General features: G+C 41.3%; 1 protein-coding gene across 2 annotated transcripts in view; it reads left to right on the top strand.

Moving 5' to 3' along the window:
- Window positions 1-2,266: 2,266 nt before the first annotated feature.
- The window catches only part of LOC138638767 (cytochrome P450 2K6-like), a 50,130-nt gene continuing 24,479 nt past the window's right edge, over window positions 2,267-27,917 (top strand). Inside the window, exons 1-5 of one of the 2 annotated variants that reach the window (XM_069728335.1) lie at window positions 2,267-2,385; window positions 11,425-11,578; window positions 12,009-12,204; window positions 12,401-12,563; window positions 27,012-27,161. In XM_069728335.1, the coding sequence (XP_069584436.1) occupies window positions 12,022-12,204; window positions 12,401-12,563; window positions 27,012-27,161 (496 nt within the window). In that variant the 5' untranslated portion in view covers window positions 2,267-2,385; window positions 11,425-11,578; window positions 12,009-12,021. The remainder of the gene's footprint in view (window positions 2,386-11,424; window positions 11,579-12,008; window positions 12,205-12,400; window positions 12,564-27,011; window positions 27,162-27,917) is intronic. The other variant, XM_069728336.1, reaches the window with a different exon arrangement.

Genomic DNA, 27,917 nt, shown 5'->3' with positions numbered 1-27,917 from the left:
CCGTCCGATACTTGAAAGTATCGGTATCGGATAGTATCGGCCGATACCCGAAAAATATCGGATATCGCCGATACCGATATCCGATACCAATACAAGTCAATGGGACATCAAGTATCGGAAGGTATTCTCATGGTTCCCAGGGTCTGAAGGAGAGGAAACTCTCCTTCATGCCCTGGGATCCATAGGGATGTGTAAAATAAAGAATTAAAATAAAAAATATTGATATATTTACCTCTCCGGCGGCCCCTGAACTCAGCGCGGGTAACCGGCAGGCTTCTTTGTTCAAAATCAGCGCTTTTAGGACCTGAGAATCACGTCCCGGCTTCTGATTGGTCGCGGGCCGCCCATGTGACCGCCACGCGACCAATCACAAGCCGCGACGTCACCGCAAGCTATTAGCGCGCTCATTTTTGAAAAATGAGCGCGTTAATGACTTTCAAAGACGTAGCGGCTTGTGATTGGTCGCGGCCACGCGACCAATCACAAGCCGCGACGTCACCGCAAGCTATTAACGCGCTCATTTTTAAAAATGAGCGCGTTAATGGCTTTCAAAGACGTAGCGGCTTGTGATTGGTCGCGTGGCCGCGACCAATCACAAGCCGCGACGTCTTTGAAAGCCATTAACGCGCTCATTTTTAAAAATGAGCGCGTTAATAGCTTGCGGTGACGTCGCGGCTTGTGATTGGTCGCGGCCACGCGACCAATCACAAGCCGCTACGTCTTTGAAAGTCATTAACGCGCTCATTTTTCAAAAATGAGCGCGCTAATAGCTTGCGGTGACGTCGCGGCTTGTGATTGGTCGCGTGGCGGTCACATGGGCGGCCCGCGACCAATCAGAAGCCGGGACGTGATTCTCAGGTCCTAAAAGCGCTGATTTTGAACAACGAAGCCTGCCGGTTACCCGCGCTGAGTCCAGGGGCCGCCGGAGAGGTAAATATATCAATATTTTTTATTTTAATTCTTTATTTTACACATCTCTATGTATCCGATACCGATACCCGATACCACAAAAGTATCGGATCTCGGTATCGGAATTCCGATACCGCAAGTATCGGCCGATACCCGATACTTGCGGTATCGGAATGCTCAACACTATTCACAAGTAATTTATCTTGAAAACATGCTTGAACCACTCCGTAGACGATTGTATCTGAAAAAATTGGCCCATGAACTAGTACTTGGAGAGCTACGCAGGAGAAGCGTGAAAACAATCGGTATCCCCTCTCGCCTTCAAGTTCAGCTCAAAAGGTTCCGCCCAGAAGATGATGGTGAAAAGTCACCATCTGCACCACCTCACAAAAGAAGGAGATGCACCACCTGCCAAACGGAAAGCGGAACCAGAAGGCTTTCAAATTATGAATGTCTCAAATGTCATAAAGCAATTTGCCTGACACATGCAAAAATGGTGTGTAATTCTTGCTATTTGCTCTGCAAGTGTGACTTTTCTGGGGAAACCTCAGCATCTACTTCTGATTGAATATGTTTTTAATAGTACTTAAGGTACCTTAAAATTAAGTTTGTGTTCAAAAATTTTCTTTGTACATTTTTTTGAGAGAGTCGAACTGGGGACTATTTGGCGGGAGTTTTGAAAAGTTTGTATTTCATAGTTATTAGTTTTATGTTAAGTAAATGTTTTTTTTTTTGCAACTGATTATGTGTAGTCTCTTTTATTACATCCCTATGAAGGTCACTGATCACTTTTAGAGCACTGAAATTGCAAACATTAGATATTATAGGTATTTTTCCAGCAGGCGCCTGACAGGCACATTGTATGTGAACTCGTTAGTCCGAATATTGTATGTGACGGAGGGTTAATCATTACTTAAAGATGGAGAGTAACTTGACTAAGGGGATTAGAACTTTAACCTAAATGGGTTTAAAGAGCGAGCAGGAGAACTATTGATTCTCGATAGAACATTTATAATCCTTTCCTTCCCAAAACATAACCATCTAAGCATACGATATACTTTATTCTGCCTTGCAGCCACCGGTAGAAGGAGCGTTCTGTATATGGACTTATACATCTCACATTTATCGTAATATTCAATCACCATATCTTCCCTAGTGGGGACCAAAAGCTTTTTTTATCAATGTTTATTTTCTAAACTTCTCAGAGAGATGGTGGAAAGTTCTATGCATCACCAGTTCCAAAGAAACATCATTTCCTTTGTGATAAGGATCAGGAAAGGCTTGTCCACGCAGGTTTTGCACAACCTTGGTTTCACCATTTTCCTGCCATGTGTCTTTAAAAAAAAAAACTTCTTTTGTTGGGAAAGTAATAGGAGAACCAGGGTGGAGTTGTTGGCTTCCAACACACAAAAAAAACACAGGAATGTGCTGAAAACAAGCTGCCGCTTTACCTGCAAAAGAGAGAGAGCCGCTCAGGTAAGTGATCGATTCTGATAAATAGGATGAGATATGAATTAATATCCTAAATATGCGAATGTAGCAGAGATCGGTCTGTTTTTATCTCTTTAAATATGTCGTATGCATTTTTGGAGTAAAAATGCATCGGAAAATGAGCATGTACCCCACAGCAAGTAAATTATAATGATAGATGTAAATAGCATAGAATACATAATTAACATTATTTTGATTAAAAAGGCATAAAAGCCATCCCAGCATGACAAGGTCCCAATCTTATTGTATAGGGATGCCTTTTACTTTTTTTGGTAAAAAATATTAACTAAGTATCCTATATTATTTACATGTACTATTGATATTTACTTCCTGCAGGGTACATGCACTTTTTTTTTTTCTTGAGGATTGTCTGTGAAATGTGTGAATCATCCTTACACTTACATCTCAGTTTTTTGGGAGGATTTTTGGGGTATACATACTGTATGGTTCAACTATGGATGCACTATGTGGATTTCTTTTTTATACAATTTGTTTGCTTCTCGTCCATAACTCGTTTGTTTTTTTTTTTTGTAACGTTGCTGAAATAAAAAATGTATAAAGTAAAAAAAAATCTGCCCTTGTGAACTGCACGAATAAGGATCACGTTTTTTTTTTTTAAATTCCATCAAGTCGCTTTTATGGGCTAAAAACTTTACCGATATGGGTCTATAGAGCTGCAAACTGAAAAATGACAGAATTTGGAATGCAAGAAAAAAAAAAAACGGGAAGGAGCAGTTTGAGCCAACAATGATCGGGCAAGCAAAAAAAGCTACAATAATAAGGAACCAAATGACTTTTTCAGCATTAACCCATCTGACCGACTCAGCTCAACTACATGTATTGGAAGGGGAATTGTAGATGGGGTAAAAAAAGGCATAATTATTGTACTGGGAGATGGTAACGGGGTAAGAGTCACGTCAGAGGAAACTAACATTGTGCTTGTAGGCTTGGACGGAGGATAAATAGTCTGTGGGGGCAAAAAGATGCATTTCTCCAGAGTGTGGGTGAACTAAGTGACCGTATCACGCCGTGCATGCCCCAATGACAGAAAGTCGGTCTCCCTGGATGAAATACTGTAAATTCACCAGTGGTTTTCAGCCTGGTCGGTGGCATCTTGGCGGTGCAGATTTAAGTGTCCAGTGGCGTAACTAGAGTCCTATGGGCTGGTTCAATTTTGAAAATGGGCCCTCATCAGCATATTCGTCAGATGAATGGGCCACTGTAATGTTGTCCTCCGTCCTGGCCCTATTCTCTAATAATGTCCACCATATTGTAATAATGTCCCCTATCCCGGGTCCCTTCATATAATAGTGTCCCCCTTCCTGGGTCTCTTCGTGCAATGATATCCCCCATCCTGGCCCCCAGCCTGTATTAATGTCCCCATCCTGAAATAATATCCCCCATAATGGACCCTACTTTCATAATATTCCCTTCCCTGGCTCCTTCTATGTCCCATTACTGTAACATCATCTTATATACCATTATAATATTTACTGTCCTGTTCTAGAATGTTCCTGTAATAGAAGCCACTATCTTGTGCCTTTTCTTTAATAATGTCCCCTGTCCTGGGTCCCTTCATATAATAGTGTCCTCCTTCCTGGGTCTCTTCGTGCAATGATATTCCCCATCCTGGCCCCCAGCCTGTATTAATGTCCCTATCCTGCAATAATATCCCCCATAATGGACCCTTCTTTCATACTTTAATAATGTTCCCTTTCCTGGCTCCTTCCTGCAATAAAGTCCAATTTTCTAGGCCCCATTACTGTAATATAGTCTTATATACCATTATAATATTTACTGTCCTGTTCTAGAATGTTCCTGTAATAGAAGTCACTATCTTGTGCCTTTCCTGTAATAATGTTCCCTGTCCTGGGTCCCTTCATATAATAGTGTCCCCCTTCCTGGGTCTCTTCGTGCAATGATATCCCCCATCTTGGCCCCCAGCCTGTATTAATGTCCCCATCCTGTAATAATATCCCCCATAATGGACCCTTCTTTCATACTTTAATAATGTTCCCTGTCCTGGGTCCCTCCCTGTAATAATGTCTTCCAATATGTAATAATGATCAACGCCATGGCCCCATTCTGTAAAAATGTCCCCTGTCCTGGCCCCCATCCAGTAATAAAGTCCCATATCCTTGTTGTTTACTGTAATAATATCCCCTGTCTTAGGTCCTATCCTGAATAATGTCCCCTATCCTATGCCATTTCTTTGAGAAAGTCCATAATCCTGAATCACTTACTCTAACAGCAGCCCATGTTCTAGGTTCCTTCCAGTAACAATATTCCCCATCCTTGGTTCCATCCTGTAATAAAGTGTGCGGTCCTGGGCCCTATTCTGCAATTATGTCACCAGTCCAAGCCCCTTCCTGTAATAATGTCCCCATTCTTACTACCATCCTGAAATAATAGCTCAATCCTTTAATAATGCATTAGTCCCTATACTATAATAATGTGCTCTATAATAATGATAACTTTATTTATATAGAACCAACATGTTCTGCAGCACTTTTCAATTAAGCAAAGACATGTACATACAATAAATACAATACAAAGTAACACATAGTTCAACATTCACAGGTGAAGTGAGTGTCCAGCTGCTCACAAGCTACAATCTATAAGATACTGTAATAATTTCCCCTTCCTAGCCACTATCTTGTAATATTGGCTCCATGCAGTAATGAAGGCCTCCATTTTGGGCCTTTCCTGTAATGATATCCAGCCATTCTGGGTCCCATCGTGTAATAATGTCCCCCATTCTGTAATAAAGATCCTCATTCTGGCCCACATCCTGTAGAAAAATGTCCCCTGTCCTGGCCCCCATCCTTTATTAATGTCCTATGTCCTGAATTTAGTCCTCTAATAATATTTCCCATTCTGTGCCCTTCCTGTAGTAATATCCCCTGTCTGTGCCCCTTCATGTAATAATGGTCATGTCCTTATCCCCATCTAGTAATAATATCACCGACTTGGGCCCGATGCTGTAATAAGGGCATGTATATTGTAAAAATGTCCCCCATTCTGTATTTATTTCACCTGTGCTGTCCACTATCCTGGGCCCCAATCAATAATAATGTCACCCATCCTGGTCCCATCCCATAATAATATTCCCTGTCCTTGGGCCAAACCTGTAATTATGCTTATGATCCTGGACCCCCCCTGTAATAATATCTCCTGTCATGTGTCCCATTATGTTAAAAATTCCCCCATCCTGTTATTATATCCCCTGTCCTGGGCAACACCCCGTATTAACGTCCCCTGTCCTGAACCCCTTCCTGTAACAATATCCCATTATTATTATTATTATTATTTATTACATACAGTTGTGGCCAAAAGTATTGACACCCCTGCAATTCTGTGAGATAATACTCAGTTTCATCCTGAAAATGATTGCAAACACAAATTCTTTGTTATTATTATCTTCATTTAATTTGTCTTAAATGAAAAAACACAAAAATAATTCTCCTAAAGCCAAATTGGATATAATTCCACACCAAACATAAAAAAAGGGGGTGGACAAAAGTATTGGCACTGTTCGAAAAATCATGTGATGCTTCTGTAATTAGTGTAGTTAACAGCACCAGTAACTTACCTGTGGCACCTAACAGGTGTTGGCAATAACTAAATCTCACTTGCAGCGAGTTGACATGGATTAAAGTTGACGCAACCTCTGTCCTGTGTCCTTGTGTGCACCACATTGAGCATGGAGAAAAGAAAGAAGACCAAAGAACTGTCTGAGGACTTGAGAAACCAAATTGTGAAGAAGCATGAGCAATCTCAAGGCTACAAGTCTATCTAAAAAGACCTGAATGTTCCTGTGTCTACCGTGCACAGTGTCATCAAGAAGTTTAAAGCCCATGGCACTGTGGCTAACCTCCCTAGATGTGGACGGAAAAGAAAAATTGACAAGAGATTTCAACGCAAGATTGTGCGGATGTTTGATAAAGAACCTCGACTAACATCCAAACAAGTTCAAGCTGCCCTACAGTCCAAGGGTACAACAGTGTCAACCCGTACTATCCGTCGGCGTCTGAATGAAAAGGGACTGTATGGTAGGAGACCCAGGAAGACCCCACTTCTTACCCTGAGACATAAAAAAGCCAGGCTGGAGTTTGCCAAAACTTACCTGAAAAAGCCTAAAACGTTTTGGAAGAATGTTCTCTGGTCAGATGAGACAAAAGCAGAGCTTTTTTGGCAAAGGCATCAACATAGAGTTTACAGGAGAAAAAAAAGAGGCATTCAAAGAAAAGAACACGGTCCCTACAGTCAAACATGGTGGAGGTTCCCTGATGTTTTGGGGTTGCTTTGCTGCCTCTGGCACTGGACTGCTTGACCGTGTGCATGGCATTATGAAGTCTGAAGACTACCAACAAATTTTGCAGCATAATGTAGGGCCCAGTGTGAGAAAGCTGGGTCTCCCTCAGAGGTCATGGGTCTTCCAGCAAGACAATGACCCAAAACACACTTCAAAAAGCACTAGAAAATGGTTTTAGAGAAAGCACTGGAGACTTCTAAGGTGGCCAGCAATGAGTCCAGACCTAAATCCCATAGAACACCTGTGGAGAGATCTAAAAATGGCAGTTTGGAGAAGGCACCCTTCAAATATCAGGGACCTGGAGCAGTTTGCCAAAGAAGAATGGTCTAAAATTCCAGCAGAGCATTGTAAGAAACTCATTGATGGTTACCGGAAGCGGTTGGTCGCAGTTATTTTGGCTAAAGGTTGTGCAACCAAGTATTAGGCTGAGGGTGCCAATACTTTTTTCTGGCCCATTTTTGGAGTTTTGTGTGAAATGATCAATGTTTTGCTTTTTGCTTCATTCTCTTTTATGTTTTTTTCATTTATGACAAATTAAATGAAGATAATAATACCAAATAATTTGTGATTGCAATCATTTTCAGGAAGAAACTGAGTATTATCTGACAGAATTGCAGAGGTGTCAATACTTTTGACTATGACTGTATTATATATCCCATATCCTATTCTCCTTCTTGTAATAATAGCCTCTATTCTGGGCCCCTTCTCGTCATAATATCCTCCGTCTTAAGCCCCATTCTGGAATTATGTCTCCCATCTTGGGCCTAATACTATAAGTTTGGTCCTTGTCCTGGGTCCCATCCAATAAAAATGTCCCCCCATTCCTGTAATTATGTATCCGTCCTGTAATAATGTTCTCTGTCCAGGGCACCTTCCTGTCATATTATCCCTTGTGCTGGGCTCAATCCTGTAGCAATGTCTACTGTCCTTAGTCACAATTTGTAAAAATGCCAATATTGTTCCCTGTTCTGGTACTCATCCTGTATTAATATTCCCTTCTTGAACTCCATCCTGTAAAAATATCCTCCAGCCCATCCTGTAATAGTGTTCCCATCTTGCCCTCTTCTTGCAATTACATCCTCCATCCTGGGCCAAAACTTGTATTTTCCTCTGTCCTATGTCCTATCCTGTAAAAATTTCCTCCATCCTGTCATTATGTCTCCTGTCCTGGGACCTGTCCTATAATAATATCTCGTCTTGGGCCCCGTCCTGTAATAATAGCCAATATCCTGTAAAAATTTCATCCATTCTGTAATTATTTCCCTCCTCCTGGGCCCCATTCTGTAATAATGTCCCCATCCTGCCCTCTTCGTGCAATGGTGTCCATCGTCCTGGGCCATAATCTATAAAATGTCCCCCCATCCTGACCCCATACCATAAGAATGTTGCCCGTCCTAGCTCCCAAGTTATAATAGTGTCCCCCCATCCTGGGTCCCAACCTGTAATGATGTCTACGGTCCTGGGCCCCACCCCTGTCTGAAGTCCCATCCTGTAACAATTTCCAACATCCTGGCTCCTTCCTGTAATAAAATCCCCCATCCAGAACCCCAACCTATAATAAAATCCCCGGCCCTGGCCCTTTCCAAAAAGAATGGCTTCTATCCTGTAATTTTCACCTGTCCTCGCAGAGAGGAGTATCTTGTTCATACTCCATAGCCAGATCAGGGGGGGTAGACGAGCCATGACAGTGACATCATGTGCAACCCGTGATGGACACGCCAGCATTAGTTGTCAGACCCTGATTGGCTTTTGGCATTGCCGTGCAGGGAGTTGACGGCTCTGTGCACCACAATACATTTAATGAAGCTGGCATCATCAGGCCTGATGACTCCCCACACCCTATCATGCCTGCACTCTATCAGATTGCAATTGTTACAGCCAGGTACAAACTGGGGCTGAAATTCAGTCCTGGCATTTGAAATCACACAGGCCCATGTTGTCCCCGTCCCCAAGCACTAGATGGGATATATTACTAATATTACCCTTGATAGAGGAAAGCAAGATTTGCTACAAGACCAATATTTTCTAATGATACCGGTGGCCTGCTGGGGTAAGTGACGGAGTCAGCGACTCTGTGCTCCATTACAACTATTAACAGTATGGCTGTATTGAGAACACCGATTCTGTTAACAACGTAGCAGACAAGGCAGCCCATGACCAGACAGGCCCTTCTGGCATTTGCCAGAATTGCCAGATGGCCAGTCCGGCCCTGGTTACAGCAATCTAAGTGATGGACGCACACCATACCCAAGTAACCAGCTTTGTCACTATGTGAGCTCTGTGCGGAGGTGCAGAGCCGATCATTAAGTTCGGGCTGCACTCACTTGAGTGCTGACAATCAAGATACCAGAAAGTGATCGGTCTGTAAGTCAAAGGGCCGTAACAGTGCGCTGAAACCTCCTCATTCACATACGAAATAAACTGTATTTATTTCCTTCATCTAAACCATTAAAAGTAATAATAGTAAAAGATTCCTCCATCCAGCACAGCAAATTAAAAGCAATATTTTTTTTTTTATTGTGACTCCATTAAAATAGTCAGAGAAAAATATATGACGCGTTTTGAATCCAACTAGCTCTTCATTGTAGATAGAATTAAAAAAAAATGACAAAACTACAGGTCTAAAAACACATAAAGTCATTAGGTAGATGATATCATATATTCAGCACCTGAAATGCAAAATGATAACCCTAGAATGGGATGTTGTGGGCATGCATGTGACCGATAGACAACCATGTAACGCAAATCAAAGACCCAATTTAGAATGTGATTACAATCGAGTTACCGAATAGTTCATGGAACGGCCAAACAGCTGAATTACAGTCTTATTTTAAAGCACTGCTCCAATTTTTGCTTTATTTCACTGCTGGAGTGGTGCGTTAAAGGTAAGTCACCTGCCCTTGGCCATATACTCACCCTCCGGCATCTTCACCGTTTTTTGGCACCACTCCAGTGTGAAAGTCAGAAGCTACGTCACAAGCTCTCAATACAGACTTAGGCTGCCGTCACACTAGCAGTATTTGGTCAGAATTTTACATCAGTGTTTGTAGCCAAAACCGGGAGTGGAACAATTAGAGGAAAAGTATAATAGAAACATATGCACCACTTCTCTATTTATCACCCACTCCTGGTTTTGGCTTACAAATACTGCTAGTGTGACGGCAGCCTTAGGCCAGTCTCACACGTCCAGATATTTCCGGTACCGGAGAAAATCGTACCGAGTTATCCGTGTCAGTGTGTCCGTGTGCTCACGTAGGCCATCCGTGTGGGATCCGTGTGATGTCCGTGAGTACGTTTTTAGGGTCCGAGTGCTGTCCGTGTATTGCAACAATTTTTACAATTTTAACCCTATGGCAGGAAAAACGCACACGGACAGCATCCGTGTGCGGTACGTGTTTACACGGACCCATTGACTTTAATGGGTCCGTGTAATCCGTGCGCTCCCACGAACACTGACATGTCCCCGTGTTTGGCACACGGAGACACGGTCCGCAAAAAATCAATGACATCTGCACAGATACATTGATTTCAATGTGTCTACGTGTGTCAGTGGCTCCGGTACGTGAGGAAACTGTCACCTCACGTACCGGAGCCACTGACGTGTGAAACCGGCCTTACACTGTTATTATATGGAACCTCTGCGTCACTCCTTGAAACAATGGAACTACCAGCAGGTCTCTTTTTACTGGAGCGATGCTGGAAAAGGGTGAAGTCGGTGGCAGGTAATTAGAAGACAGGGAGCAGGGAGCTACATTTAAGGGCAGTCCCACACGTCCAGATAATTCCGGTACCGGAATTATCCATGTCCGTGTGCCCCTGCGTTTCTGTTGCACATCAGTGTGGCACACGGGCGGGGAGGAGGGGGCAGAGTTCCGGCTGCTCATGCGCGGTCGGAAATGGCAGACACAATGCACAAAAAAACGTTGCAAGCAACTTTTTTTGTTCCGACGGTCCGCCACAACATGACGCAACCATCGCACGACGGTTGCAACGTGTGGCAATGCGTTGCAATGTGTTGCTAATGTTAGTCTATTGGGAAAAAACGCATCCTGCAGACATCTTTGCAGGATGCGTTTTTGCTCCAAAGCGACACATTGCGACGTGCGTCGTACGACGCTAGTGTGAAAGTAGCCTAAAGCACCACTCAAGCGGTGCAATTAAAAAAAAAAAAAAACTGGAGTGGTGCTTTAATGGTGCTATAGTGGTGCTTTAATTTCATTTTTTATTTTGATTGCATATGGGAAACCGTTAATTTGTTCTAAGTACAATTTACATCACTTTGTAGCGTTCCTGGAGTTACAAGCACTAAACATTAAAGTAACGCTATCAGCCGTATTATAATTAGTGATTCGACTGAAACCACATTAGAAATTATTTTTATTTACAATAAATTTTCTTCTTTTTTTTTTTTGGTCACATAGTTGCCTATGGGACACATGCATGTCCACACCATACTATTCTAGGGATAACACTTTTTGCTTTTCAGGTGCTGTCAATATGTGAAGTCATTTAATTAGTGGGAATTATGTGCTTTTATAACAGCAGTGTTGTCATTTTTTTAAGTTTATCTTTGATTCCGAGTCGGTTATAATTGAAACTCATCACGTTTTTCTCCACCTGTGTTACTATTTTACTGGAATCAAAATAAAGATTTGTTGCTTTTAATTCACTTTGTTGAATTGAACCTTTTCATATCATTTTGCCCACAGCTGCTGGAGACCTCACCAGCCTTATCCGTGCACAGAGGGGATTACACAGGCACCAGCCTGAACAACGCACATATATTGGATTGGGTGAGCCACATCAATAAAACTTTCAAATACTACAAGGAGAAACAATACTACAGGTTCCGTTTTTATAGGGGTAAGGTCACCTAGTAACTTGTACAAGTGGTTTATTTAGTATTTTGGGGGTGACCGATTTTCCTTTTCAGGTCGAATGATCGTGTGTTCATACAGCGCATTTTTTTTTCTGCATGAAAAATATAAGCCATGTTTGAAAAAAAAACTGTAGTAAAACTTGTTTTACCTTTTTTTTTTTTTAAGTTGTGCGCTACGCCATCTTGATCTCAGTTGGGGAAAAATGCATTAAAAATGCTGAAATAATTTGCTCGTTATTTTAGTTTATAAAAAGTGCGACAGAAAAAAAAACTCATTGAGAGAGACTTTTTATAGATTTCATTTGTTTCACCATTAAGAACAAGGCATACAAAATGCTGCATGAGAACGCTGTTTTTTTTTTTTTTTTTTGCTATGTTTCTGAATTGGCTAAACGATGCTGCTTTCTATTCCAGGACTGACGCAAACATGTTCTCTATTGACCCGCTCACCGTTCTTGTTGGGATTTTATTTGGCCTATTTTTCATTAAGATTTTCCGAAAGTCAAAAGGCAAAAGTTACGAAAACTTCCCTCCTGGGCCCAAACCCTTGCCAATCATTGGTAACCTACACATCTTAAATCTAAAGAGGCCGTATAAGACTTTCCTAGAGGTATTATTGTATTGATATGAATATGTACAAGTATTTTATACAAAAATGGCAAAAAATGTGTGGACTATAGCCTACAGACATCATAAATAAAATGTATCTGTCAGTGGACCTGAAATAGTTTTTTTTAGTGCACCAAAATATTGTCTTCTCCCTCCTTTCTCTAGTTCTTGTTAATGTATTACTTTCCTATTCCCAGCTGTCCAAGAAGTATGGCCCAGTGTTCAGCGTACAGATAGGAAGCGAGAAGATGGTTATACTTTGCGGATATGAGACTGTGAAGGACGCTCTTGTCAACTACGCAGAAGAATTCTCTGATCGACCCTATATCCCCATATTCCAAGACCTAACAAGGGGATATGGTAATTTTTATTTTAATTTTCACTCCACAATGTAAATTTACCAACCTACATGTCATACACTTAAATAGGCAGCTTACTATCATCACCATAAATCTACTATAGTACATTAAAGGGGCTCTTTAAAGAAAAATAAAATAGATTAAACTTTGTCCATATGTCCTGTTCGGGCAAATGAATATCATAGATGAAGGACACCATGTAAGGAATCCCCCCCAGACATTTGTTTTGCTAAAACACTGACTTGGATCTAATCAAAGTTAAGTCACAAATATTTTAATGTAACTATCAGGAATGTGTAGATGGTAGGCAACCACGATATCAGGGGCATAACTTGAAGCATGGTGGGACCTAATTTATAGTCTTTAATAGGGCCCCAAGCTAAGGCCGGTTTCACACGTCCTGATATTTCCAGTACTGGAAAAACCGGTACTGGAAATGTCCGTGTGCTCACGTGGTACATCTGTGTGGCACACATGCGGAAGCAGCGCCACAGTAAGCGCTGTCCCCTGCTTGTGGTGCTGAAACCAGCTGTCATCCATTCTCCCCTGCTCTGCCGGCGATAAGCACGAGCCAGGGAGAATGAATGAAAGAAAGAAAAAAAATGTACTGGGGTCCCCCCTATATTTTACAACCAACCCAGCAAAACTCACAGGTGCAAGCTGCTGTTCTCAGGTTGGTAAGGGGCCATAGATATATGCCCCCAGCCTAAAAACAGCAGCCCTCAGCTGCCCAGAAAATGCACATCTATTAGATGCGCTAGTTCTGGAGCTTTGCCTGGTTCTTCCCACTGCCCTGTAGCATTGGCATATGGGGTAAATGTCATCTTCCTATTGTAAGGTGACATTAAGCCAACTTAGTAATGGAGAGGTGTCAAAAAGACACCTATCCATTACTAATACCACAGTTTTTAAAGGGTTAATAAAACACACACACAGTAAGAAAAAATAATTTTAATGAAATAAAACAATACACATAGTGTGACCATTTTTGTTGTTACAGGTAATACAAGCGAAGCCATTGATCTCCTGGAAAAAAGTCAAAATAAAAAACCTACAATATGCCCATACCTGTCTGCCGTATAGTCACGTCCCACACAGTAATCCATTTACATTTTACAACCGGGAACGCTGTAAATGACTGGGGAATGAATGAAATGCTGAGAGCAGAGCTTTGGTGACTAGCGGTGACGTCAACGAAGCTGCGCCCACTGATTTTTTGCCAGCTGATTTTCTCACACTCATGCGTTCATTTAAGTTCATGTCGCCAGGTGGCACAGCTTTGGTGATGTCACCGAAGCTCTGCTTCCAGCGTTCCATTCATTCCCCAATCATTTACAGCTGGGAGCGGTCGAATTAGCAGCACTCCCGGTTGTAAAATGTAAATGCCCCCAGATATGGATTACTGTGTGGGATTTGACTGCACGACGGACAGGTATGTTTATATTGTTTTTTTTATTATGACTTTTTTCCAGGAGATCAAGGGCTTTGCTTAGATTACCTGTAACAATAAAATGGTCAAACTGTGTATATTGTTTTATTTCATTAAAATTCTTTCTTACTGTGTGTGTTTTATTAACCCTTTAACAACTGTGGTATTAGTAATGGATAGGTGTCTTATTGACACCTCTCCATTACTAAGCTGGCTTAATGTCACCTTACAATAGGAAGGTGACATTAACCCCTCATTACCCCATATGCCAATGCTACAGGGCAGTGGGAAGAAGCGGGTAAAGCTCCAGAATTGGCACATCTAATAGATGCGCCTTTTCTGGGAAGCTGCGGGTTGCTGTTTTTAGGCTGGGGGCCCATATACATGGCCCCTTACCAGCCTGAGCATAGCATTCCACACCTGTGAGTTTTGCTGGGTTGGTTGTAAAATATAAGGGGACCCTACATCAGTTTTTTTTTTTCTTTCATTCGTTGTGCCCTGCTTGCGCTGCTCGCCGACACAGTAGGGGACAATGGATGAGAGTCGGCTTCAGCACCACATGCATGGGGAGAGTGGCTTACAGTAGTTCTGTTTCTCCGGCGGTCGTCTGTGCGCACGGAGGACCGTGTACACCATTCTCCGTGTGCACATTTGCGGGCCGTTTGGCAGGCCATGTGTCTGGGTAAAAACCGACATGTCTCTGTGTTTTGCACATGGACACATGGTCCATGAAAACACGATGATATTTGCATAGGCCCATTCAATTGAATTGTGTCAGTGTCTCCGTTATGTGAGAAAACTGTCACCACATGTACCAGAGGCACTGACATGTAAAGCCAGCCTAACAAAGGATTTTAATAGTGTTTTCATACGTTTTGGTTTCCTTAGTCTCCAGGGCCCAGTTGTGATTGTAACCCCTGCATCTATTGGAGTTCATTCCCATGGTCAGTAATCGATAGAGTTTTGGACGCTGCACATGTCCGCTGAGTCCAAAATGCTTCCAGCTTTTGAATGCAGGTGATTCCGCACTGAACCAATGCGGAATTACCACGTCCAGTCTTCTGAAAGATAAATTGGCATGCTGCAGTCTAAAATGATGCACTGCATGTCCTTCTCCACTGGTGAGCCGCAGGCATCTGTAGACGCATAGAGGATATGGGATTTCTTGAAATCTCATCAACTATGCTGTAACATCTGGATGCTGCAAATGTACGCAGCGTCCAGCCTGCAGCGTTTACTAACCATGGAAACATACACTTGTAGTTATTCTCCTGCTCGGTGTTTGAACTGAGATACAAATTGGAAAAGTATTGGCCTTCACTGCTACAGGAAGCACCACAGTCAGCCCCATACCATATGCTTAAGACAACTGTTAACTCTCTCCTTACCATTTCTACATTTGACCCAAATTCTTCTTCTTTACATAACGTCCCTCTTTTTAACCTTGCAAGTAGATTTTCATGAATACATTTACTATATTGAACAGGAAAATCTCCTCCTTGGTGTGTCTGTACACACACACACACTCGCACTCACGCACACACAAGTTGGTGCAATGTAGTTCTTAGACTGGAGTCACACATAGCGTATAAAAAAAATTTGGTCCCTATTTCAAGACCGAGAATCGCAGAAATGTTCCCTAAACAGTGATCCGTATGTTATCCATGTGCAATGCGAGGATGTAATCTTCTTGCATCTAAGCATCCATGTGACGTCGGTATGGCGAGATTTTCTCGCTGGCTTGTAAAATGGACATATAATGAATCCCGGCTCAGAAAATCATGAATACATAATGTGAAAGCCTATTTATTGGCTCCACAAGTTCAATCCTACAAACAAAAAAAATTACGTGGTCTCCCACGCAATTTTCTTTGCCAGAGAGAAAGCTGATGGCCGAGACCAATATTTTTAGCCTGGGAAGGGGTTAATACACATGAATCTTCCCAGGCCATGAAAATATCAGCCCACAGCTGTTTACTTAGCCTTTAATGACTATTCTAATAGTGGGACCCCCCAAAAAAGTGTGGTCCTTATAATTAATAGCCAGCAAGGCTGCGCAGACAGCTGCAGGCTGATATTCATAGCCTAGGAAGGGTCCATGGATATTGACCCCCCCTGGCTAAAAATACCAGCACCCAGCTGCCCCAGAAAAGGCGCATCTATAAGATGTGCCAATTCTGGCACTTGGCCTCTCTCTTCCTATTGCCCTATAGTGGTGGCATATGGGGTAATCAGAGGTTAATATCACCTTTCTATCATAGCGTTACATTAAGCCTGGTTAATAATGGAGAGGTGTCAATAAGACCTCTATCCATTATTAATCCAATAGTAAGAAAGGGTTAAAAAATGCACATTAAGAAGTCTTTAAATGAAATAATTAAGCACAAGCGAAGCCCTCATTCTCCTATAAAAAAGCAACAATATCCCAAACTTGTCTAACGTATAGTCAAGTCCCATGCTGCAATCCATCTCAAGGGGTTAATAAGTTTACAACTGGGAGCGCTGCTAATGTTACCATCCCGGCTGTAAACCACCGTTGAATAAATGAAAAGCTGCCTGTCCAGCCTCCTCACCTGACCGGACATGAAATCTGTAGTGTGGGAAAGCTTCTGAACTTTTTCCCATGCTACAGAGTTCACCTCAGATCAGGCGGGCCAGACTACCGCTGACGTCACTGAGCATGCGAAGATTCACAGGCTGAACTGAGGTGAACTCGGCAGGGTGGGAAAAAGTCCATAAACTTTCCCATGCTACAAAATTCATGTCTGGTCAGGCTGGGAGGCTGCGCAGGCAGCTTTTCATTCATTACACAGTGGTTTACAGCCAGGATGGTAGCATTAGCACTGCTCCTGGTTGTAAACTATTTAACCCCTTGAGATAGATTGCAGGGTTGTTATTATTATTGGATTAATAATGGATAGGTGTCTTATCGACACCTCTCCATTTTTAACCAGGCCTAATGTCACCTTACAGTATCAAGGTTACATTAACCCCTTATTACCCCATATGCCACCGCTATAGGGCAATGGGAAGAGAGAGGTTAAGTGCCAGAACTGGCGCATCTAATAGATTTGCCTTTTCTGGGGTGGCTGGTGGCAGATGTTTTTAGCCAGGGGAGCCAATAACAATGGTCCCTTTCTAAGCTATTAATATCTGCCCTCAGTCACTGGTTTTTCCTCTCTGGCGAAGAATATTACGCTGGAGCCCACGCACTTTTTTTCCCCCTAAATACATTTGTTAATTTAACACTTACATTTCCAAAATTTAAGACACATAGCACTTACATTATTAGTCAGGGAGATATATAAATCTAACTGATAGGCAATGGAATACTGTATGTAAACCACGTGTCATATCCTGTCGGTTTCTGCAATGATTTTACAGAAGCCGACAATTGAAATATCGGCTATTCTGCTACCTAACTCTCTATGAAAAAAAAAAAAAAAAAAAAAATATATATATATATATATATATATATATATATATATATATATATATATATATACACAGTTAGGGCCAGAAATATTTGGACAGTGACACAATTTTCGCGAGTTGGGCTCTGCAAGCCACCACATTGGATTTGAAATGAAACCTCTACAACAGAATTCAAGTGCAGATTGTAACGTTTAATTTGAAGGGTTGAACAAAAATATCTGATAGAAAATGTAGGAATTGTACACATTTCTTTACAAACACTCCACATTTTAGGAGGTCAAAAGTAATTGGACAAATAAACATAACCCAAACAAAATATTTTTATTTTCAATATTTTGTTGCAAATCCTTTGGAGGCAATCACTGCCTTAAGTCTGGAACCCATGGACATCACCAAACGCTGGGTTTCCTCCTTCTTAATGCTTTGCCAGGCCTTTACAGCCGCAGCCTTCAGGTCTTGCTTGTTTGTGGGTCTTTCCGTCTTAAGTCTGGATTTGAGCAAGTGAAATGCATGCTCAATTGGGTTTAGATCTGGAGATTGACTTGGCCATTGCAGAATGTTCCACTTTTTGGCACTCATGAACTCCTGGGTAGCTTTGGTTGTATGCTTGGGGTCATTGTCCATCTGTACTATGAAGCGCCGTCCAATCAATTTTGCAGCATTTGGCTGAATCTGGGCTGAAGTATATCCCGGTACACTTCAGAATTCATCCGGCTACTCTTGTCTGCTCTTATGTCATCAATAAACACAAGTGACCCAGTGCCATTGAAAGCCATGCATGCCCATGCCATCACGTTGCCTCCACCATGTTTTACAGAGGATGTGGTGTGCCTTGGATCATGTGCCGTTCCCTTTCTTCTCCAAACTTTTTTCTTCCCATCATTCTGGTACAGGTTGATCTTTGTCTCATCTGTCCATAGAATACTTTTCCAGAACTGAGCTGGCTTCTTGAGGTGTTTTTCTGCAAATGTAACTCTGGCCTGTCTATTTTTGGTATTGATGAATGGTTTGCATCTAGATGTGAACCCTTTGTATTTACTGTCATGGAGTCTTCTCTTTACTGTTGACTTAGAGACAGATACACCTACTTCACTGAGAGTGTTCTGGACTTCAGTTGATGTTGTGAACGGGTTCTTCTTCACCAAATTAAGTATGCGGCGATCATCCACCACTGTTGTCATCCGTGGACGCCCAGGCCTTTTTGAGTTCCCAAGCTCACCAGTCAATTCCTTTTTTCTCAGAATGTACCCAGCTGTTGATTTTGCTACTCCAAGCATGTCTGCTATCTCTCTGATGGATTTTTTCTTTTTTTTCAGCCTCAGGATGTTCTGCTTCACCTCAATTGAGAGTTCCTTTGACCGCATGTTGTCTGCTCACAGCAACAGCTTCCAAATGCAAAACCACACACCTGGAATCCACCCCTGACCTTTTAACTACTTCATTAACCTTTATCCGGCTGAATAGGTACAATTGTAACTATTCCGTTTTAAAATTGCAATAACTTTTTTTTGAAAAGACGTAGAGGGCTGAAATTTCGTGACATCTCTACATTTTTGGTCCAGAATATATTGGCCAAATTTCAATAAAATATCTCCACCCGCTTCCGAGATAAGGGGTCGAGATCTTTTTGCATCCATAACAAGCTGCATAGGTACAAATGTACCTCATATATTTTGAATGAAGATAATGCAAGGGAAAAAGCATAATTTTTTTTTTAATGATAATGCTATTTAACTATTATAAACAAGTAAAAAACTGTTCATTTACATTATAAAAGAAAATGTAAGAAACTTTTTTTTATTGATTTTCTTTGCAAGTAATGCATGTTGGCTTTGCTACAGAGTGTTCATCGCAAATGGGTTTCACACAAACCACACAAGACTTTCTAGTCTTGCGTTGTTTTCGCCTCAGGTCTCTGCAGACATAGCAACTACCAACAACAGGGGAGGGTCCACGACTACCATGAGGTATTTTGGGGCCAGCTGCTGGCTGCGATGCTACCACAATGCATCGTCCAAGCACCATTTCAACTGCACCTCGAAGAAAATGGTTTCTCATTATCATTTTGTTTGTACTACGATCTTCAATTGCAATCATACACAGCTGATTTGCGAGATCTTTCAGGAACTTTCTTCGTTGATCCTTTGCCCTGAAGCTTGGATTGTGTTCTCTGTAGATGATGTAGGATGCTAACCCACTGACATCAATCATATTGTAGAAAAATGCCAAAGTCCAACGTGATGTTCGTCGTTTCACAGTGTACTCTCCCAACATTTTATCCATAACATCAACGCCACCTTTTGTTATGTTGTAGTATTTTATTATCTCTGGCTTGGCTGCTAGTGTCTCTTCAACTTCTCCCGTCATGTGCATAGATGATAGAAGCACGACTGATTTGTTCTTCTTTGGTACATATGAACAGACTGTTGCATCATGATTGTAGGCAAAATTTGTCGAGTATACAGGCCTTTCTTTGGCAGGCTGCATGTTGTTAGGTAGGAACCTTTTGTTTTTTCTCACTGTACCAACTAGTGTCATGTTCCAGGAGTTCAATACCTTAGCTAGTTCCATGGTTGTAAAGAAGTTATCGGTGGTGACATTTCTTCCAGAGCCTTTATACGAGCTCACTAGGTCCAATACTGTTCGTTCTCCAATGTTTACTTGTCGAGGACCATCAGTTGGTTTCCCAGTGTAGAGCTGACCTTGTAAAGGGTAGGCATTTGATGAGTCACAAGCCCAGAAAATCTTTATGCCATATTTAGCTGGTTTTGAAGGTATATACTGGGTAAATTTAGTATGACCTCTAAATGGAAATAATTGCTCGTCGACGGTGATACAATGATATGGCTTGTAGGCTCTCTCCAGATTACTGTTCAGCATTGTCCAGATGTCCCGTATTGGTGCAGCTTTATCTGTTTGCACACGTTCTGCACGTGTATTTTCGTTGTCAAACCTGATAAATCTGAGTATCATCTTGAAGCGGTCACGAGACATGGCTGCACGTATAAGAGGCAGAGCAGCAACATTCCACATTTCCTCCAGATTCTCTTTGTTGGCTCTGTGCACACCAGCAGCAATCAGTATGCCCAAAAATGCATGAAGTTCAGTTTCAGTAAATTGCTTGAATGTTTTTTGTGGTGGCCGTTTGGAAGAATCAGGAAAACGTTGTACCAGTTCGTTGTTGTAAGCATCACAAACTCTCTTGGCCTTTCGATTCGTTTCCCGTAATATGATGTCACACATCTCGGGAGTCATGATGGACTTGAATAGCTCTTTTGCTGTATATAGGTTGCTGATTGCTGCAGGGCCACCTCTTTGTCGTAGGACATTACGAGATTTTGTTTGTGCATTTGGCAGTGGATTACTGCACCATTGAGTTTCATCCTTAGCAGTCCAAATGTCGCCTGCACTTTGAGGCACAGAATCATCCTCAACACTTTCGTCTGATTCGTATTCATTTTCATGCTCTATGACCATTTCTTGTTCAATGTCTGAATCTTCTTCAGTAACATCCACTTGTGGTACATAGTTTTCATCATCAGTTGGAACATATGGTTCATCCTCATGCTCAGAATCAGATTCTTCTAGCATTCGCATTATTTCGTCAGACGTAAATCTGTAAATATGAAAAAATGTAAAATAAATAATTTTCCGAAATACTACATTATTGGCTTTTCACAAAATTATACTAACCTGCAAACACGTTTTCTTGGATTATGGCGGAAACTAGATCCAGCATTACTATCACTCATGATGACTTGCTAGATGAATTTTGGCTTCGTATTTTGTGCTGAATATAAATAAAACATCGTAAAACAATATGTAGATACTAATTATTATCCATTTTTCGTATAAAAATTATACCTATAGTGATAAGTTTCATACAAAATATATGTAAGCCAAGTCCAGGCTGAAAGACAATTTGACTGTTCTGTCCCCACATAATGAGAATAAAGGTATAACTGGCTGTTAGATGCTGTGAGACTTTCCTACCTTCGTTTCCAAGAAATTGAAGACTTCACAAGCCTAGAAATGTGTGCTCACAGCAATGAGATGAACAGCAAAATGGCTAATGAGAGGAGGGAGGCAGGAAGACAAGTAGAAGCCACTCCCAGTTTGAATTAACTTAATTGACAGCAACATAAGTGACCAGTAACAACACTGAACAATAGATATCAGCATAACATTTGTAGCTGAATGAACTTTAGTTTCTGAAACCAAGTAAAGTCTTCCCACAGTGGAGGTATATGTGAAGGTACAATTGTACCTATGCAGCCTGTTAAGGTTGTAAAATTATGCAGCCTGACAAGGGTTAATTACAGGTTAACGAGGGAGACGCCTTCAGAGTTAATTGCAGCCCTTAGAGTCCATTGTCCAATTACTTTTGGTCCCTTGAAAAAGAGGACGCTATGCATTACAGAGCTATGACTCCTAAACCCTTTCTCCGATTTGGATGTGGAAACTATCATATTGCAGCTGGGAGTGTGCACTTTAAGCCCATATTATATATATAATTGTATTTCTGAACATGTTTTTGTAAACAGCTAAAATAACAAAACTTGTGTCACTGTCCAAATATTTCTGGCCCTAACTGTATATATATATATATATATATATATATATGTATATATATATATCCAACTTATACTATGTCTATACATTTATTTTATCTATTCTATTTTAAACTGTCAGTGTGATTTTACATTACAGCACCCTGAATTGCCGGCTTTTTTCTAAAGTACACCGGTGCTTAATTCTTTCAAGTCACACGCATGGTCCTTGTGTAATCCGTTTTTTTTCTCGCACCCATAGACTTGCATTGGCGAGTCTCTGCCATAACACCGTGCAAATCTCTGTCACGTATAATGCAGTCGTGGAAAAAAAAATCGGAGCTGCCCCATAGATTAACATTGTTCCGAGTGCTATGCGATTTTATCACATTGAACTTGTCCGTATTCCTCTCTAGTGTGACTCCGGCCTTAAAGAGAACCTTTAATACTTCCCAAAACACAAACACGACTCCAACATTTTGGCGATAATATAATTTGAAGATCCAGCCAGGTGTCATAGCTAGAGAGAAGACTAGTCCACTAGCCCCCAGAAAGAGCCAGATGGAGTGGCTCCAGACCAGTCTTGTTTCTGCCTATTATCCCTGGATGGATCTTCCAACTATATTTTTTCTGAAACGCCGGAATGTTTAGGAATAATCCAATACTACTGTCTAATGCACAACAATTTGGAAGTGTTTGCTGTTGTTTTTTGTAATTTTGCAAACTCTAACAAAATACAACTTTTTTATTATCTATGTCTTCTGTGATATGAGATTTTGTAGACTCATACAGCAGCACATTTGAAGAAGAGGCATGTCAACGATTCAAGGTATGATCATGTTCCTTTGTAAGTTTTCCAGAAAAACAAATTTGACAGCAAGCTTCAGTCAAAAATAAAGAAAATATAAAAAGTATGAAGGTACAGTACATATTTAGTGATGGATGAAACCCTGGATGTTCGGGTCCAGATGGTTCAGCCTAACATTTAAAACAAAGTTTGGTTTGGGTACCAGAACAGAATCGGAACCTGATTCCCCTTCTGATGAATGAGGGGCCCAGACATCCATTTTTTTCCACACTGTCATCTGCATGATAGTGCAGCAAACATTGCCTCTGGTTGGCTGTAAGATTATTACCAGCGGTAACGATGAAGGCGTGAGCCAGCAGCAGTGACCGGCAACAGGTTTATCGCCGATCACAGAGGCGTCGACAAATGAGTACTGCTGACATCAACCTCCGCCTGATGTCACTAATAACAGCAGGAGCAGGTATCGGGTGATGAATACTCCCATTAGTGGCACCTGCTCTTTCTGTTATTAGCGATAGCTGGCGTAGGTTGATGGGAGAAGCACTATAAGACACCTATCTATTACTAACCTCAAAGTCATATTGTCAATAAAAAAACACCCAGAATAAAGTCATTTATTTGAAATAAAAATCCCCACCTGACAATGCAAAGGTGACCTCCATCCCACAAATATTAACCCCACTTGCCACCGCCACAGGGGATGTGAAAAAAAGACGGGCAAGGTGCTAAAATTGGGGCATCTATTAGATGTGCCTTTTCTCCGGTGGCTTCTATTTTTTTGGCTTGGGGCAAATATCCATGGCCCCTTACCAGCCTGAGAATACCAGTCCCAACTGTCCGCTTTAGCTTGGCTGGTTGTCCAAAATGAGGGGGGCCTCAAGCTGTTTTTAAATTTGAAGAAGAAAAAAATGGTGTGGGGACCCCTCTATTTTTGATAACAAAACTGGCAGCTGTCAATTTTGCCATTCTGGTTATCAAAAATAGAACAGACTCCACAATGTTTCTTTATTTTTTTAATTATTTATTTGTTGCTCGGGTGCCTGATCTTGCTGTTATTAGCGACATCAGGAGTAGGCTGATGGAAGTAGTAGTCTCATCAGCCAACGCCTCTGTCACCGGAGGAAAACTTTTTACCAACGGTAACAGCTGCTGGTGCCCTTACCAGAGGTAATAGTAATCCTTCTGCAGATCAGAGCCAACGGTGTTTTTTATGCTATTATGCAGCTGACAAAGTGGGAAATATGCAATAATTGGGGTGCTGAACCCGGTGAGTAACACTGACTTCCTGGAGAAGTCTAGGTTTGAAGTCTGCACCCGACCCCAAACTTGACTGTTAGGGTATGCACATCACTATTAGTGATAGTGATCTCTGAGTATTTGTGACTGCTCGTAGATTTAGTTTTCCTTGCCGCAGCTGCGTGATTTGCTACTGTTAGACAGCGTGATTGGCTAGCATCCACAAATCATGCAGCTGTGTCAACAAAAACTAAATCTCCGAGCAGTCACAAATACTTGGAGATCACCCAAGCGTGCTCGGGAAAACCCGAGCAACGGGTATACTCGCTCATCACTAATCACTATGCATATTCATTTTTTTTTCTAAATCCGAAACCCAGTATTTGACCTCTAGTTATCTCTATTTTCTTCCACATTCCTATTTTCTATTAAACAGCACACCATGAGGTCAGGCCTAGTATTACATATAAAATGTAAAAATGATATTAATGTTTTGTAATGTGGCTAAGGAAAGCTTTTTTCACACGTTATCTTTGCCATGGAATGATATGTATTAGAGCTGAGCGAATAAATTCAGGAAGAATTGATTTCTACTCAAATTTTGTACACTGCATTGGCCAAATTGCAGATGTTTTTAATTTATTTTTTTTTTGTTTGCTTCCATGCAGATTGAGCAGAATCGTGTCCACTATCTTTCTAATTCACTATGGGTCATCCAAAGGTTAAAAAAATGCTTATGATCACTTCTTCAGCTCCTCACCATCAACCATTCAGATCTCGTCGCATAACTGGATTGTTCTGTGCATGTGCTTGCAAGGTCACGGTGCATGTCATGATGTCGTCATCATCCTCATGTCATGACTTTTCACGAGCATACATAGAATTCCTTTCCGGTCCATCATAGATGGTAGTCCCAGCTAAGTGTCAACGGCCGGGGTCAGATGATGTGACGACTGGAGGGTGAGAGTGAGGGTCTGGAGAGGTGTGCGGTAAAGATTAGGCTTTTCTAATTACTTTTTACATCTCACAATAATTAAACTCTGGGGTCTAAGGGCATAAAAAACTAACATCAAATTGTGGATAATTTTATATACCGTATTCATATATTTGGAAAATGTCCCTTGGGTATGCTCGGAACTTGGCAATATGGTACAACAGTGCTAATTTCAGACATACAGTGCCTACAAGTAGTATTCAACCCCCTGCAGATTTAGCATGTTTACACATTTGGAATTAACTTGGCATTGTGACATTTGGACTGTAGATCAGCCTGGAAGTGTGAAATGCACTGCAGCAAAAAAGAATGTTATTTCTTTGTTTATTTTTTTTTAACATGTGAAAAGTCTTTTCAGAGAGTCATTTATTATTCAACCCCTCAACCCACCAGAATTCTGTTTGGTTCCCCTAAAGTATTAATAAGTAGTTCAGGCACAAAGAACAATGAGCTTCACATGTTTGGATTAATTATCTCTTTTTCCAGCCTTTTCTGACTATTTAAGACCCTCCCCAAACTTGTGAACAGCACTCATACATGGTCAACATGGGAAAGACAAAGGAGCATTCCAAGGCCATCAGAGACAAGATCGTGGAGGGTCACAAGGCTTGCAAGGGGTACAAAACCCTTTCCAAGGAGTTGGGCCTACCTGTCTCCACTGTTGGGAGCATCATCCGGAAGTGGAAGGCTTATGGAACTACTGTTAGCCTTCCACGGCCTGGACAGCCTTTGAAAGTTTCCTCCCGTGCCGAGGCCAGGCTTGTCCGAAGAGTCAAGGCTAACCCAAGGACAACAAGGAAGGAGCTCCAGGAAGATCTCATGGCCGTGGGGACATTGGTTTCAGTCAATACCATAAGTAACGTACTCCACCGCAATGGTCTCCATTCCAGACGAGCCCGTAAGGTACCTTTACTTTCAAAGCGTCATGTCAAGGCTCGTCTACAGTTTGCTCATGATCACTTGGAGGACTCTGAAACTGACTGGTTCAAGGTTCTCTGGTCTGAGACCAAGATCGAGATCTTTTGGTGCCAACCACACACGTGACGTTTGGAGACTGGATGGCACTGCATACGACCCCAAGAATACCATCCCTACAGTCAAGCATGGTGGTGGCAGCATCATGCTGTGGGGCTGTTTCTCAACCAAGGGGCCTGGCCATCTGGTCCGCATCCATGGGAAGATGGATAGCACGGCCTACCTGGAGATTTTGGCCAAGAACCTCCGCTCCTCCATCAAGGATCTTAAGATGGGTCGACATTTCATCTTCCAACAAGACAACGACCCAAAGCACACAGCCAAGAAAACCAAGGCCTGGTTCAAGAGGCAAAAAATCAAGGTGTTGCAGTGGCCTAGTCAGTCTCCTGACCATAACCCAATTGAAAACTTGTGGAAGGAGTTCAAGATTAAAGTCCACATGAGACACCCAAAGAACCTAGATAACTTGGAGAAGATCTGCATGGAGGAGTGGGCCAAGATAACTCCAGAGACCTGTGCCGGCCTGATCAGGTCTTATAAAAGACGATTATTAGCTGTAATTGCAAACAAAGGTTATTCCACAAAATATTAAACCTAGGGGTTGAATAATAATTGACCCACACTTTTATGCTTAAAATTTATAAAAATTTAACTGAGCAACAAAACTTTTTGGTTTGTAAGATTTATGCATCTGTTAATAAATCCTGCTCTTGTTTGAAGTTTGAAGGCTCTAACTTATTTGCATCTTATTAAACCTGCTAAATCTGCAGGGGGTTGAATACTACTTTTAGGCACTATATGTCTGGAGGTTGTACTGTTTTTCAGTGTAGAAACCATAAGTGATCATTCCAAGGATATGCCACAAAAACATCAAAATATTACATGAATACATATCTGTAGATATGCAATTGCTCAGTATAAGATACCACCAAAGAATGGATAGTGTTCCACTTTTTTGCAATAACAATTAATCCTGACCTAGTAATTCATAATTTTGCTTTTGTCGGGAAGTTTCTTTCCAGGTGTTATTTTTTCTCACGGTGAGAATTGGAAAATAATGAGAAGATTTACAATTTCAACCCTGAAGGACATGGGGATGGGGAAGAAAACGATTGAAAACGAGATATGTGAAGAATGTGATTTCTTAGTTAAGAAGTTTAAATCATTTGGAGGTTAGTGATGATGAGGTTTTCTCCTTCGCCAGACAGGAACCTAAAAATTGATAATGCTACGCGCATTTCTTGATGTTCTGTCAGGAGGTGTTTATGCTACATGTGTCTTTATGTAGCTGTGATTTGTAGATTTAAAAATGTATACTTCTCTAGTATAAAAAACTAAATAAAACAATGCTGACCTTCTGTAGACCTAGAGCAAGAGCACATAAAATATCCAGCACAAATATGATGAACACATTTATAGAAGCACTTCTCCCATCAAAGTTTGGATCCTTAATATGTTCAATACCCAACCCTAAAAGAATATTTTAGGATAAAGAGGGTTCATTCAGATTTCTTTTAAAATTTATAAATATTTATTTCCAAACAATATACAAAAATTATTTAAAAATCCAAGCAGGTATTACTAACAGTGGCAAATTCAAGTATGACAACTGGCTTCATTGTTGTTTTCAAAGTGGTTCAAAAACTATTGCAGTAATTATATGGGTTAAAAAGTCCCTATACAATGCATGTGCTCAGCAAACGGAGGTTGATCCCTAATCACTAATACTAATAGAGCAGGACTTTGCCGCTATGGCCAGAAAAGTAATAAATGAGTCTATGTATCAAGAAGTGTACTTACATCAATTGCCTATAGACAAGTCCGCAATGCCAGCAAAATACGTGATAAGATGCCACCACCCCGACGACGCCGTTTCGCCAAATGCTTCTTCAAATGCTTCAATATGTTTGTTGTATTTTACACTATAT

This window comes from Ranitomeya imitator, chromosome 5 (assembly GCF_032444005.1).
Source record: "Ranitomeya imitator isolate aRanImi1 chromosome 5, aRanImi1.pri, whole genome shotgun sequence".
Lineage (NCBI taxonomy): Eukaryota > Metazoa > Chordata > Amphibia > Anura > Dendrobatidae > Ranitomeya > Ranitomeya imitator.
The sequence above is the reverse complement of the archived record's forward strand: the minus strand, read 5'-3'. Positions and strand labels throughout refer to the sequence as shown.